The sequence below is a fragment of the Archocentrus centrarchus genome, chromosome 13 (genome assembly GCF_007364275.1).
Source record: "Archocentrus centrarchus isolate MPI-CPG fArcCen1 chromosome 13, fArcCen1, whole genome shotgun sequence".
Taxonomy (NCBI): Eukaryota; Metazoa; Chordata; class Actinopteri; order Cichliformes; family Cichlidae; genus Archocentrus; species Archocentrus centrarchus.
Window position 1 is genome coordinate 36,994,280 of NC_044358.1, and position 13,047 is coordinate 37,007,326.

At 42.3% G+C, this 13,047-nt stretch overlaps 1 protein-coding gene across 1 annotated transcript in view; it reads left to right on the forward strand.

Annotated features, from left to right (window-relative positions):
* Nucleotides 1-1,283: 1,283 nt before the first annotated feature.
* Nucleotides 1,284-13,047, forward strand: part of LOC115790507 (von Willebrand factor A domain-containing protein 5A-like) — a 30,786-nt gene continuing 19,022 nt past the window's right edge. The window contains exons 1-13 of the mRNA XM_030744304.1: nt 1,284-1,338; nt 1,479-1,681; nt 1,776-2,010; nt 5,430-5,614; nt 5,698-5,812; nt 5,935-6,083; nt 6,158-6,246; nt 6,346-6,490; nt 6,690-6,769; nt 6,860-6,974; nt 7,114-7,272; nt 7,358-7,461; nt 9,682-9,902. Coding sequence (XP_030600164.1) covers nt 1,302-1,338; nt 1,479-1,681; nt 1,776-2,010; nt 5,430-5,614; nt 5,698-5,812; nt 5,935-6,083; nt 6,158-6,246; nt 6,346-6,490; nt 6,690-6,769; nt 6,860-6,974; nt 7,114-7,272; nt 7,358-7,461; nt 9,682-9,902 — 1,837 coding nt within the window. The 5' untranslated portion in view covers nt 1,284-1,301. The remainder of the gene's footprint in view (nt 1,339-1,478; nt 1,682-1,775; nt 2,011-5,429; nt 5,615-5,697; nt 5,813-5,934; nt 6,084-6,157; nt 6,247-6,345; nt 6,491-6,689; nt 6,770-6,859; nt 6,975-7,113; nt 7,273-7,357; nt 7,462-9,681; nt 9,903-13,047) is intronic.

Sequence of the window (13,047 nt, forward strand, 5' to 3'; positions counted from 1 at the left end):
GTGTGTTTCATCAGTTTTTTGTTTTTCGGCTGACCTGATGTGAAAAAGTGAAAGCTTTCCTCTGTTTTGTACCTCAGTAACCTCACTGTTTGCGCTGCACTGCGTCCATTCACCGTTCATGTAATGGTACAAACAATGACCTGAATGTTAATTCCTGTCATGTTGTTCTTTTGTTTTTGAAGCATTTAGCATTTCTGCCTGTTGGATAAGTAGAAGATGAATGGATGGAAAATGAAATAAATAAAATGTCAAACCATTTCTTGATGAATTGACCTGTCAAACCTAATGATTTTGAAATACACCCCCCACCCCCTTGGTTTTATTACTGTAATTGTTTGGACACTTTTCCTGAAATGACTCGTAACTTCCTGCTAAACTACGTTACTTTTTCTAATACTGCAACTGATTGCCTTTATCTGCATGTTGCTTCCACTGTGCCCTTTAATTTATATTCATTAATTGTACTGATAATTGGAAGGCTCTTAAAGACACAGTGGTGAGCAACAGCTGGTAGTTACACTTGTTTGCTTGCTGCTGGAGCCTCGCCCACCTGACTCTCCCAGACCTCCGCACTGAGCCGTCTGCATTGCTGTCTGCGGAGCACAAAGTGGACATCTCTGTCTCCAGCTGGACGGAACCATTTCCGTGGGACTGTTTTAGAAACGAGCACGTTTACGTCGCATACAGCAGGAGGAAAGTATTTCCTGGACCACAATTCTTATTTTCAGAGGTAGGCATTTATTCCATGTATTTATTAAGGTTAAGAAGACTCTTCCGAATCTTATTATGGAAAATAACCTTCATCATAAATCGTAGTTTCCCCAGTTGCTGCGTATTTTCCATATTGTTTCTCCTCAGAATAATATCTTTACCCCTATGTTATAATAGTTTGATACTGAACAGAAGAAAAGGCCGGTACCAAATATGTTGAAATACAACCGCCTGGGGCATCATAGTAGAGAGGCGAAAGATGGATCCCTATGAGGGAAAATCATGAAACACTTCATTAAATCCCTCCCCACCACCGATGATAAACTGCGCTTCTTGAAAAGGGGTCTGGTTTGACCGCGCAGATAATTTGGTGCTGTAGATTATACGTTTGTTTTTAAGCCTTATTGTAACACATTGTGTTAATTATGATATGATGAAACTTTATTCTGGTTTTATATTTCCATTTATATCTTCACATTCACATATTTCAGTCACATTCTGTATTCAGTCTGGGATGTATTTCTCTGACATGTAAATGTAACAATTATATTAAAGTTAAATCTCTTGTTTAGCTGTGCGCAGGTACAAAGATGTCCTGTGGTCTGCTAACTGTCCAGAAGGAACCAGGTAAAAAGTTACTAATCAATACTGAATAAACACAGTTTAATAGAGAAAGGAAGGGATTGGAAAATGCAGTTTGACTTAATGAAGCTGTAACATATCAGTTATTTGTAACTATAGATATTTTAATTTTGTTCCGATGCCAGTTCCTCTGAAGAGCATTGAGGTGGAGCTGGAGGTGAGGGACCATGTGGCTACAGTGGTCTCCACTCTGAACTACGAGAACAAGGAGGACAAACCATTAGAGGCTGTTTTTGTCTTCCCTCTGCCTGGAGATGCTGCTGTCTGTCATTTCAGTGCTAAGATTGGACAGACACAGATTGTAGCTGAGGTGAAGGAGAAACAGGAGGTGAGCTGGACAGTAAATATGACCTCATTATAAGTAAGATTAAAGACAACAATAAACACAGTGAATGATACTGACATGTGTCTCCGTCCTTCAGGCTCGTGAGGAGTATGATGATGCTCTGAGCTCCGGTCAGCAGGCCTTCCTATTGGAGGAGAGTGAGCAGAGTCCAGATATATTCTCTCTGAGTGTGGGCAGTCTGCCTCCAGGAGAGAGCGCCTCCATCAGGTTGGAGTACGTCACTGAGCTGGCTGTGCAGGCTGATGATGGGCTGAGGTTCTGTCTGCCTGCTGTGCTCAACCCTCGATACCAACCTTGGGGTCGGAAAACCAGTCTGCTGGTGGCATTCTGTTTGGGTAAGCAAGTCAAACAGTGCCTGTCTAGTGGAAGTTGTTTATGCATTGTGGATAAACGCCTCAGCTCTAACGAGAGACTGATGGAAGATTAGCTTCTATTTAAAAAAAAAAAACGCTGGTAAAAGTTAACGTACCGATTCAATTTCTTTATTCAAACAAAAGTGGAAAAGTACATGCTATGAAGTAAAAGCTGCTTTTTGGAGAACATTTCTACCTGCTATTTTTGTGCAAAGCTGACTGAACATTGTGTTACATTATTGTAATAATAAAACAATAGTAGTTCAGAATCAGAATCAGAATCAGGTTTATTTTGGCCAAGTATGTTTACACACACAAGGAATTTGGTTCCGGTTGATGGTGTGGTCTCTAGTATTATACAGTGTCCTATAATTTAAGTTAAATGCTATACAATATACAATACACAATATACAATATGGGTCTGAGAAGGGGAGGTGCAGTGTAATTTAAGAAATAAACAATATTCAAAATCTAATAAATAATAAAATAAAATATAGTGTAGTGTGCGTTGTAGTGTAACAACAAAGTTTGTAACATTTAGGCAATTGTGTAGAGATCAATGTTATTGATCAGCTGTTAATGAGTGTGATGGCATGAGGAAAGAAACTGTTTGAGTGTCTGGTGGTTTTTGTGTACAGTGATCTGTATCTCCTGCCTGAGGGAAGGAGCTGAAAGAAACTGTGTCCAGGGTGTGAGGAGTCTGAGATGATTTTCTTTGCCCGTTTCCTGGTTCTGGAAGTGAACAAGTCCTGAAGATTGGGCAGAGGAGCACCAATGATTTTCTCAGCAGTTCTAATAGTTCTCTGCAGTCTGTTTCTGTCTTGTTTTGTTGCTGCTCCAAACCAGATTGTAATAGAAGAGCACAGGACAGGTTCAATAACCGCGGAGTAGAACTGCCTCAACAGCTCCTGCGGTAGACGGTAATTCTTCAGTTGGCGCAGAAAGTACATCCTCTGTTGGACCTTTTTGAGGATGGAGCTGATGTTGAGCTCCCATTTCAGGTCCTGAGAGATGGTGGTTCCCAGAAACTTGAAGGTTTCCACATTCGTCACAGGGCTGTTGGTTATAGTGAGGGGAATCATTGATGAGAGGTGTCTTCTGAAGTCCACTGTCATCTCCACAGTCTTAAGCGTGTTTAACTCCAGGTTGTTCTGACTGCACCAGAGCACCAGCCGTTCAACCTCCCGCCGATACGCAGACTCGTCACTGTCATGTATGAGTCCGATGACTGTTGTGTCATCCGCAAACTTAAGGAGTTTAACAGTCGGGTCTGTCGATGTGCAGCCGTTGGTGTAGAGGGAGAAGAGCAGTGGGGACAGGACGCATCCTTGTGGAGCTCCAGTGCTGACAGTGTATCTGAAGTGATTTCCCCCAGCCTCACTTGCTGTGTTCTGTCTGTCAGGAAGCTGGTGATCCACTGACAGATGGCAGGAGGTACAGTGAGCTGAGAGAGTTTGGAGGACAGGATATCAGGTTTCATGGTGTTAAATGCAGAGCTAAAGCCAACAAACAGGATCCTAGCATATGTCCCTGGGCTGTCAAGGTGTTGTAGGATGTAGTGCAGTCCCATGTTAACAGCATCATCCACTGACCTGTTTGCTCGGTAGGCAAACTGCAGGAGTCCTGTGACATTCTTCAGGTGAGTCAACACCAGACGTTCAAAGGACTTCATTACCACAGATGTCAGTGCTTCAGTAGGGGGTGGTGGACTCTTGTAGTTTGTGATGACTTTAAGGCCTTTCCACACTGATGCTGGGTTGTTGGCTGAGAACCTGTTTTTTAGTTTCTCTGTGTATGTTCTTTTCGCCCGTCTGATCTCTTTTGTCAGTGTGTTTCTGGCCTGCTTGTACAGGTCTCTGTCCCCACTTCTATAGGCGTCATCTTTAGCCTGGCGAAGCTGTTTTAACTTGGGGGTGAACCATGGTTTATTGTTACTGTATGTGCGAAAGGTCTTGGTTGGCACACACATATCTTCACAAAAACTAATGTTCATGGAAATACAAACTTTATTTCAGTCCAAATTCTAATTCTAATGAATACACTCAGCTTGAACACTCTTATGTAGAAGAGGAACAGAGGGAAAAAATTAATTAAAAAAAAAAGCTCTATTTGCTGTTGTCTACATTGTAGAGGGTAACTCTGCCTCCACATCTAAACAGAAACATTACTAGAATCAGGGGTTAAAGTGGGATTCGGTAGGTGGGGGATTATTAAGATCGGATGTAGTGGCTCAATGTCAGGAGAAAACTGCTCACTATAATTTTTATTGTGCTTCAGTAGATTTTCTTTCTGTACAGTTGTTCACAGTAGTTTTGCTACTACACTCTGGATATTGCATACTTGGCATCTTGCTACACATGGACATTGTGTCTTCTGCCTGCTTGGCAGATATTGGTCACTAACTTCAACAGCAGTAAACATATACACCCTCTTGTTAAACTGTCAACTGGTAACCTCTATAAATTATTTACACAATAATATTTCAACACATGTCCAGCATATTTACCAAGTACTTTATAAAGCAGTTTCATGTCCTCCTCCTCTATGCATCTCCAGTTTGGTGTGGACCAACTGCAACCCCAACATTAAACATGGCATGAACCATTGAAGGGGTAAAAAGGGATTCAGATAACCCCTGTCTTATCTTATTGGGCTATCAATAAGATAGCCCGATTGTTCCTTCAGTGGAACAATGGAGCTTCAGGTTGTGCAGGGGCGTCAAACAGCAGCTGGATATGTGGAGATGTTGCAGCGGGCATCCCTCATGACTGAGGGCCCTCGTCTGTGTGGAAATGACTGGGTTTTTCAGCAGGACAATGCTGCAGTTCACAATGCCCGCCTGACAAAGGACTTCTTCCAGGAGAATAACATCACTCTTTTGGACCATCCTGCATGTTCCCCTGATCTAAATCCGATTGAGAACATTTGGGGATAGATGGCAAGGGAAGTTTACAAAAATGGACATCAGCTCCAGACAGTGGATGCCCTTCGTGAAGCCATCTTCAACACTTGGAGCAACGTTCCCACAAGCCTCCTGGAAACACTGGCATCAAGCACGCCTAAAGGATTGTTTGAAGTGATCAGCAAGAATGGTGGAGCTACTCATTACTGAGTTGCTGCATGCGTCTATGTGCGTCTTTGCTGTGCAGAGATATAGAGCACACAGTCTGTGGTGGAGAGAGCTGCTGATGCAGGTGTCACACAGGGGTTCTGTGTGGCACTAGCTGAACTAGCTGAAAGTTCACAGCAGGCCAACAAGACCCTCAAGATAACAAGAGCTACTGGCAAGACATCTTTGGCTACTTTCTTGGCAGCCACTGAAAAAGAGCCAGATTTTATAAAACTGTTTGATATTCCGTGATGTCTTTTGAGAACAGCAGAACCAATCAAAATGCAGGATATTGTCTCAATATGTGGGATGACTTCTGTTCCAGCCTCTCTGGTGCCCTACAGCCTGTCTTTCTCTGCCCGAGTGTCCTCTCCTCGTCCAGTCTCTAAAGTAGAGTCCAACTGCTCCCTGGACCCTCTCCAGTACCTCAGCACTGATCAAACCCAGGCCACGGTAGGTAGAGTGCTGATGTGTCTGCTGTGTGTGGTTGTTACTGATTACTGAGAACTAAATATGAATGTGTTTGTGGTCTGCAGGTCAAGTTGGCTGCAGGACACAAGTTTGACAGAGATGTTGAACTGCTGATTTATTACAAAGACGTCCACCAGCCCACTGCTGTGGTGGAGGCAGGACAGGCCTCTGCTGAGGCAGGTCAGTGAAAATTCATGAAGTTGTTGGTTTGCAAATAAAAATTTCATTGTCATTCTTCATGTCAGGAGTTAAATGTGTTGGAATAAAATTTGTGTAATTTTTCTGTCTCTCTTCTTTTTCAGGCACTCTGATGGGTGATCCAGTGGTGATGGTGAGTCTGTACCCTGAGTTCCCCCAGTCTGTGATGTCTTCAACCACTGCATGTGGAGAGTTTGTGTTCTTAATGGATCGATCTGGAAGTATGAGTAATACTAACATCCGCAGTGCCAAGGTATTTATAATGTGGTGTTACAGTTATAAAATTATAGTCTCAGCACCTCACCATGTTTTCCCTCTTCTCTTAAGGATACTCTGCTGCTCCTGTTGAAGAGTTTACCAATGGGCTGCTATTTCAACATTTACAGTTTTGGGTCCACATATGAACACATCTTCCCGTAAGTTTCACCCTCATCTCAGTCAGCTCATAAAAAGTCTCTGCTCTCTTTGGTAAATTATCTGCATGTGTGTTTTGGTGCATGTTTGTGTGATGGCAGTAAGAGTGTGGAGTACAGCCAGCAGACCATGAAGGAGGCTCTGAAGAAAGTTGAGCAGATGGAGGCTGATCTGGGTGGAACGGAGATCCTGCAGCCCCTCAAACATATTTACAGCCAGCCCTGCATTCCTAATCAGCCTAGACAGGTAACACACACACACACACGCACTTGTCTTTTATACATGACTTCAAAAGACATTACACTGACTTATACAGTATATTTATTTTGTGTGTCTTTGTGTTGTGTTGTCTATTTGTGTTTCTGAAAGCTAACTCAGCTCTCAGCACAAACTGTGTGTTTCTGGGTCTGATGTTCTGTCCCTTATGTACCAACTCTCCTCTCAGCTGTTTGTCTTTACTGATGGAGAGGTGGGGAACACCAAAGAAGTGATAGATCTGGTGAAGAAGAATTCAGGTTCTCACAGGTGGAACCACAAACACACAACTATATCTACACAATTCCCAGGATGTCCAACATGTCCTCAATGTACTTAAAGAAAACTGTTGTACTGCAGGTGTTTCTCTTTTGGGATTGGGGAAGGGGCCAGCTCTGCTCTCATCAATGGGATTGCCAAGGAAGGAGGAGGTCACGCTCAGTTCATCACAGGGGCTGACAGGATGCAACCAAAAGTAAGACATTAAACACAATTAGAAGTGAAGTTAAACACTGCAGCAGCAGCAGATATGTATTTGAGATCAGACCTGCAGTGAGTAAATTGTCTGTTCCAGCTGTTTGTGTATATTTGGAGAGTTTTTCTTTATTTTTCAGGTGATGCAGTCACTGCGATTTGCTCTGCATCCGACTGTGGTCGACATCTCAGTCACATGGGATTTACCAAAGGAAGTGTCTGTCACTGTCCTCTCTCCACCAATCACAGCACTTTTCCAGGGTCAGAGGTCACTGATTTATGCCCAACTCAGTGGACAGGTAGGAGCAGCACCGTCTCATGTTGTTGTTTAGGTATTTGATGACAGTCATTAACATGACTTCAAACACTGTAATTCTGTCTCAGAGCTCAGAGGCAGCAGAGGGCTGTGTGACAGTGAAGTACAGCCTGGCAGGTCATCCCTCTGAGAACCAGCTGCACTTCAGTCTCAGACCTGCAGCAGACACTGGGTAAAGTGGAGTTCTAATAAGAAGCACTGCAAGAGTGCAAACCTCTGCTAAGGCACCTCACTCCCTTGGCAGTATTTACTTTTAAGGGAATAGCATTGTAGTTGTTCTTTTTAAACCTACTTTAAGAAGCTTGTAGTGCAGAACAACAGATAAGGGTAGCAAGACAGATGTTTACTGTGATACCCCAAATGTAATATAGGAGTAGGTCATTGATAATGGGCGCCCTTTGCTCTGCCGGGGGGTGGCGGGGGCGGTGGGTGTGGGGGCTTGGGGGGCATCCTGTGGGCCGGGTTGTCGTGTGCTGCTGTGCCTCCTGGGTTCTTGGGTCTGTTTCGCTGTCCCTTGGCTCGTGTGGTGCTTTGGGCTCCTTTTCTGGGTGCCTATGCCGCCTGGGTGGGACCGGGTTTGTCATGTCCTGGGCTGTTTGCCCAGCGTTTTGTGTTTAGTTTCATATTTCCTGAATTTTTGTCCCCAATATGTTTTGATTCTTGTTCCCTTTGTCCCTGTCTCCCCCTGTATCTGTGGTCTTGTGTCTGTTTTGTCAGCTTGTCTGTCCTCTGACCCACGGTGTTTCTTATGGTGTTTTATTCCTAGTGTTGTGACTAGTCTGCGTCTCTGTCCTGAGCCTGTATGCCAGTTCCCCATGTTGAGTCTGCATGTACCTTGGTTAGTCACTTCCTGTTTTATTTTGACAGTCTGGTTTTCCCTGTGCTTTGTGTTTAGTTTTGCTTCCTCTGTGTTATTAGTTTCATTTGCCTCACCTGCTGTGCCCTGCTGTTTCCTCTTGCCCTGATTACCCATTGTGTATTTAAGCCCTCAGTTTCCATTTGTTCTTTGTCGCGTCGTCGTCAGTATTCCTGCGTCCTGGTTTTTGTATTAGTTCTGGCACTTATCCACCTCCTGTACAGCTGAGTTTTGGTTCTTTCTGTTTTGACAATAAATCCACCTTTTATTTCGAACCTTCATCCGAGTCTGCTTCCTGGGGTCCTATCCTGCCTGCCACACACACCCTAGTCATGACAGGGTTGTGCTCTCGGCCTCTGTTGACTTTGTAAAGACCCTCAGAAACTGATGTAGACATTCCTGCATGTTTCTGCCCTGGCACGGGGGTTTCCACTGCTTCTTGGCGTTTAATACAGGTTGCTGACACTTGGTTTTTTGTTGCCTTCCTGTGTTGTGATGGTTGGACTCACGACACTAACTGATTTGGTTTCTGATACTCTTTGTCCTTGTTTAGGGGTCTGGATGCAGGTTGTCACTGAGGTGCTTTCATTCTTGTTTATTATATTCTTTATTTATTTATTTGATTTTGTAAAGGGGAAAAAAATAAAAATCTTATGAGTTGGGATTCACTGTTAAATTTGGAAGGGTGCTTATGCATGCCTTCGCAAGAGCATGAACATGGGCACGTATGTGCACAGGGACATGCAAGCATGAGCACACACACATACATACACTCAAAAAAAAGAGGGCCAATGATGTATTAAAACACTATCAACTAACAGATACCCCAGCGTGTAGCAGATAGCATAAATGATTTTTTTTTTTTTTTGTTTTTCCAGTTTCCTGCCTGTTCATGCTGCATGGCTGGGGTAGCTGTCAGATTTTTTTCTCTGAGGCCCCCCCCACCAAAAAAAAAAAAAGATAATAGGCACCAATTTGTAAATAAATGGACATGAATAACTTATTACACTATAGTATATTTCTAAGTAACTCTGCAGCTCATTCTCTTTCTCTTAAAAATACTTTATTTAAATAATGCATTTTAAGGTCCGCTTGAAAGAAAGACAGATATGAAATTTAAAAGTGACATCAGTGGTCAAATGTGGCATGATATTTGGATGCAAAGTAAAATGTGATCTTTAGAATCCTTCCAGACCAGCACCATTTCCTAAATGATGCCAATATATACAAATGCAGTACAATTAAAAAAAAAAAACATTTTTTATGAAAGTTTGACTTCATTTGACCCTGAAGAAGAGGTTGGAGGTCCAAAGTAACATGTTTCCCATATGTCTTTCCTTGGCTGTTGTACTGACAAGTATTTGTGTGTTTGTGTATATATATATATATATATATATATATATATATATATATATATATATATTTCTTTTTGCATCATTTTGTTTTCCTATGTTCCTTATTCAAAAAGTTGTTTATTCCAAATCTTTCAGTCCTGTCTTTTTTCAAAAATGTAGGTGTTTTCTTTCTTGTCTGTAGGTTAACAGTCCACAGTTTGGGTGCTCGGACTCTGATTCGCTCCCTGGAGACGGAGGAAATGCTGCACAGTCCACAGCAAGATGGTGGATTGAAGGAGAAAATGGTGCAGCTCAGTGTCCAATCAGGAGTGAGCAGTTTTTTCACTGCCTTCATTGCTGTCAACAAAGACGATGGCGAGAAGATTCAAGGACCTCTTTTGTGCAGATATATTCCAAGGCCCAGTGAGTTTATTCCAAAATTCAGCTCTGAAGATAAAGACAGCTGAGTATGAATGGGAGGAGGATAATGATAACTTTAAGAGCAGAATATCAGAGTCAGTTCAGAGGACCTACAGGAACAAGTACAAAAACAATCAAGTTAAAGCAAAATGTGAAATTTACTGGCAAAAAGACGATAAAAGGGATGATGATACTGATGAGGTGGTGGTGGAGCTAAATATATAATATTTTCTCTGTATTATTTCAAGGTCTTTACCTTGTGACTGTTGAGATTTGGCACTATATGAATTGAAGTGAGTGGCATGGTGTGACAGACAGAATGCAGACAGAATGACTGAAGAGTCAGAGAGACTGACAGAATCAATGAGTAGATGAACAACTTGCATATATTAAATACATATATATATATATATATAGGATTTTTTAGTTATTTGTAAGTTACTCAGAAAACATCAAGAAGCATCTGCAGTACCTGTGAAAAGTTTGGATACACCTACTTATACAAGGGATTTCCTGTCTTCACTACAGTGTACAATAAGACTGAAGATCGCAGAAATGAAACAAATAGGATTATGAAATGGAAAAACACTCTAAGTATCATTTCTGCTGTGCTGAGTTACTGTTGATATGCTGTATGTATCCAGGTCATTCTATACAAAATCATATAATTTTTGTTTGTTCTGCCAAAAACCTTTAGGATATTAGAGCCATGCAAAATCTTTACCTTCATACTATGATTATTTTCATTTACAGGTCCTCAGAATACATTTGATGTGGGTTGAAATTGGACACTTTTTGATTTGCCATATAGCCATCATACATTTTTAAGTACAGAAGCTAACACATATTTAGGGCTGAAAAACGCATCAATTTTATGTTTTCTTTGTTCTATGAACAACTTTGGGCATTTGTCCCGGTGAGTGGGAGCAGACCGTGTGGCGTGTGTGGAGCTGAGGACCCAGGAGCAGGCAGAGGTGAACTAACAAAACGAGCCTTTATTGTGGTCGAAACAAATACACGAACCAAGGTAGATAACTAAACTAAAGAAAGCCTAAACTGGGAAGGGGATCTAGAGAACACTATGAGCAAGGGGAACACAGGCTCAACTGCTTGTTTACAACAATCAGGGAACAGGCAACAGGTGGGGAACACAGCTGAACATAATCACAAAACGAGACAAGGAAGTAAAGTAAACACAGAGCACAAGAGATACAAACTGACAAAGTAAAACAGGAAACAACAGAACACAGAGACAGGAATGTAGACTTGACAACACTCGGAGGCAGGCACAAGAATGAATATAAACTTAAGGCTATTTAACTAAAGATACAGAATGAGAACACATAAAACAACTCAGTGAACACAAAGGCAAACTAACTAACTCAAAGCCCATTAACCACAAAAACATTAGGACCATCACAGCATTAATGGAATACGTTGGTTCCAGCAAATTTTCCAAAGTAAACATCAATTTCTAATATGATGTCTATGATATTTTCTGAGAATTCTGGAGCCTACTTACAAAACTGTATTTTTGGTAAACTTTAAAGGTTCATTTCTCCATGTGGAATAGGTCAAAACAAGTTACATCTGTTATGTCCTACACTTATGACATAACTATTTAGACACCATGGAACCTTCAGTGGAGCGTGACTTCCTTTTTATTAGCCATTTGCAGAAGAACACAGCAGATCAATGCGCACATACGCCACACTTGGTGCTGTTCTACTTAAACACAAAATAGTGCCACTGAACCATGTATTTCTAATGCTAAATACATAACAGTTCCTCCCATCCAGCTTTGATGAACCACAATTAACATCAAGCACCAAAATATATTCCAGGAAATGCTGTAACCCAATAAATTTGCTCCAGAGAGTGTAACAGAAACATAATAACTACTCTGAGATCTACAACATAGTGGCAGATTGTTCACTCTAAACATTTTAACTGTTTCCTTATAAAATGAACTGGAAATCTATAAATTCAGTCTCTGAGGTGCTCTGCGATTTCTCTCAGGGTAACGTCTGCCAGAATGGCCAGAGTCCATAGTACTCTGTGTGGAAGGTTCGGCTGTTTGGGCATCAGTGGTTTCACCTAAACCCTGAACCTCAGGAGGTGTTGCGAAGATAAACTCTTCTGAATCCTGAGATGTGGATGTGCTCTCAGGTTGCCTTGGAACCATGTGGGTTTCTGCATCTACAATCTGATCAACATGTCGCCGCCAGATTAAGTTGTCTCCAACATTAATGTTGTATGTCAGAGGTCCAGTTGGTGACAGAATCATGCCAGACTGCCATTTCTGATTTGGGCCTCTATAGTCTCTGGCAAGAACTTTTTGTCCAATGTCAAATGATCTGGTTCGGTTCTTTGTTGTTTCCACCAAAGAAGATTGTTTGCCCTGGACATTCTTGCGGATGTCTGGTTTTAACAGATCCAAACGTGATCTCAGATTTCGTCCCATGAAAAGCATTGCAGGTGTGTGTCCAGTAGTTGCATGAGTGGTGTTTCTGTAAGCCAATAAGAAGCTGTCGATTTTGTGTTGCATTGGCTTTCCCTCCAATCGGCTGGCTTTCATTGACCGCTTGAAGGACTGAATGAACCGTTCAGCTTGTCCATTTGTTGCTGGATGATGGGGAGCTGAAGTCATATGTCGTACACCGTTGTTCTTGAGGAAACTCTGAAACTCCTCTCCAGTAAACTGACGGCCATTGTCACTTACAAGCTGTTGTGGCAAACCTGTGCGTGCAAAGAGTGATCGAAGGATGCTGACTGTGCTGGCAGCTGTTGCTTGCTTCACAGGAAAAATTTCTGGCCACTTTGAGTGAGCATCAACCACAATCAGGAACATTTGGTCCATAAATGGTCCAGCATAGTCTATATGAATGCGTTGCCATGGAGTGGATGGCCACTCCCATGTGTGTACAGGTGCTGGTTGAGGCTGGCGCAGTGTCTGCTGGCAACCAGTGCAGGATTTAGCCACGTTCTCTATTTCACAGTCTATGCCTGGCCACCAAACATAGCTCCTAGCAAGACTCTTCATCTTAACAACACCCAGATGTCCATCGTGTAGTGAGTCTAGTACCCTTGTACGTAGTTTGGGTGGAAGGATGACACGGGTTCCCCACAAGACACATCCTTGGCAAAC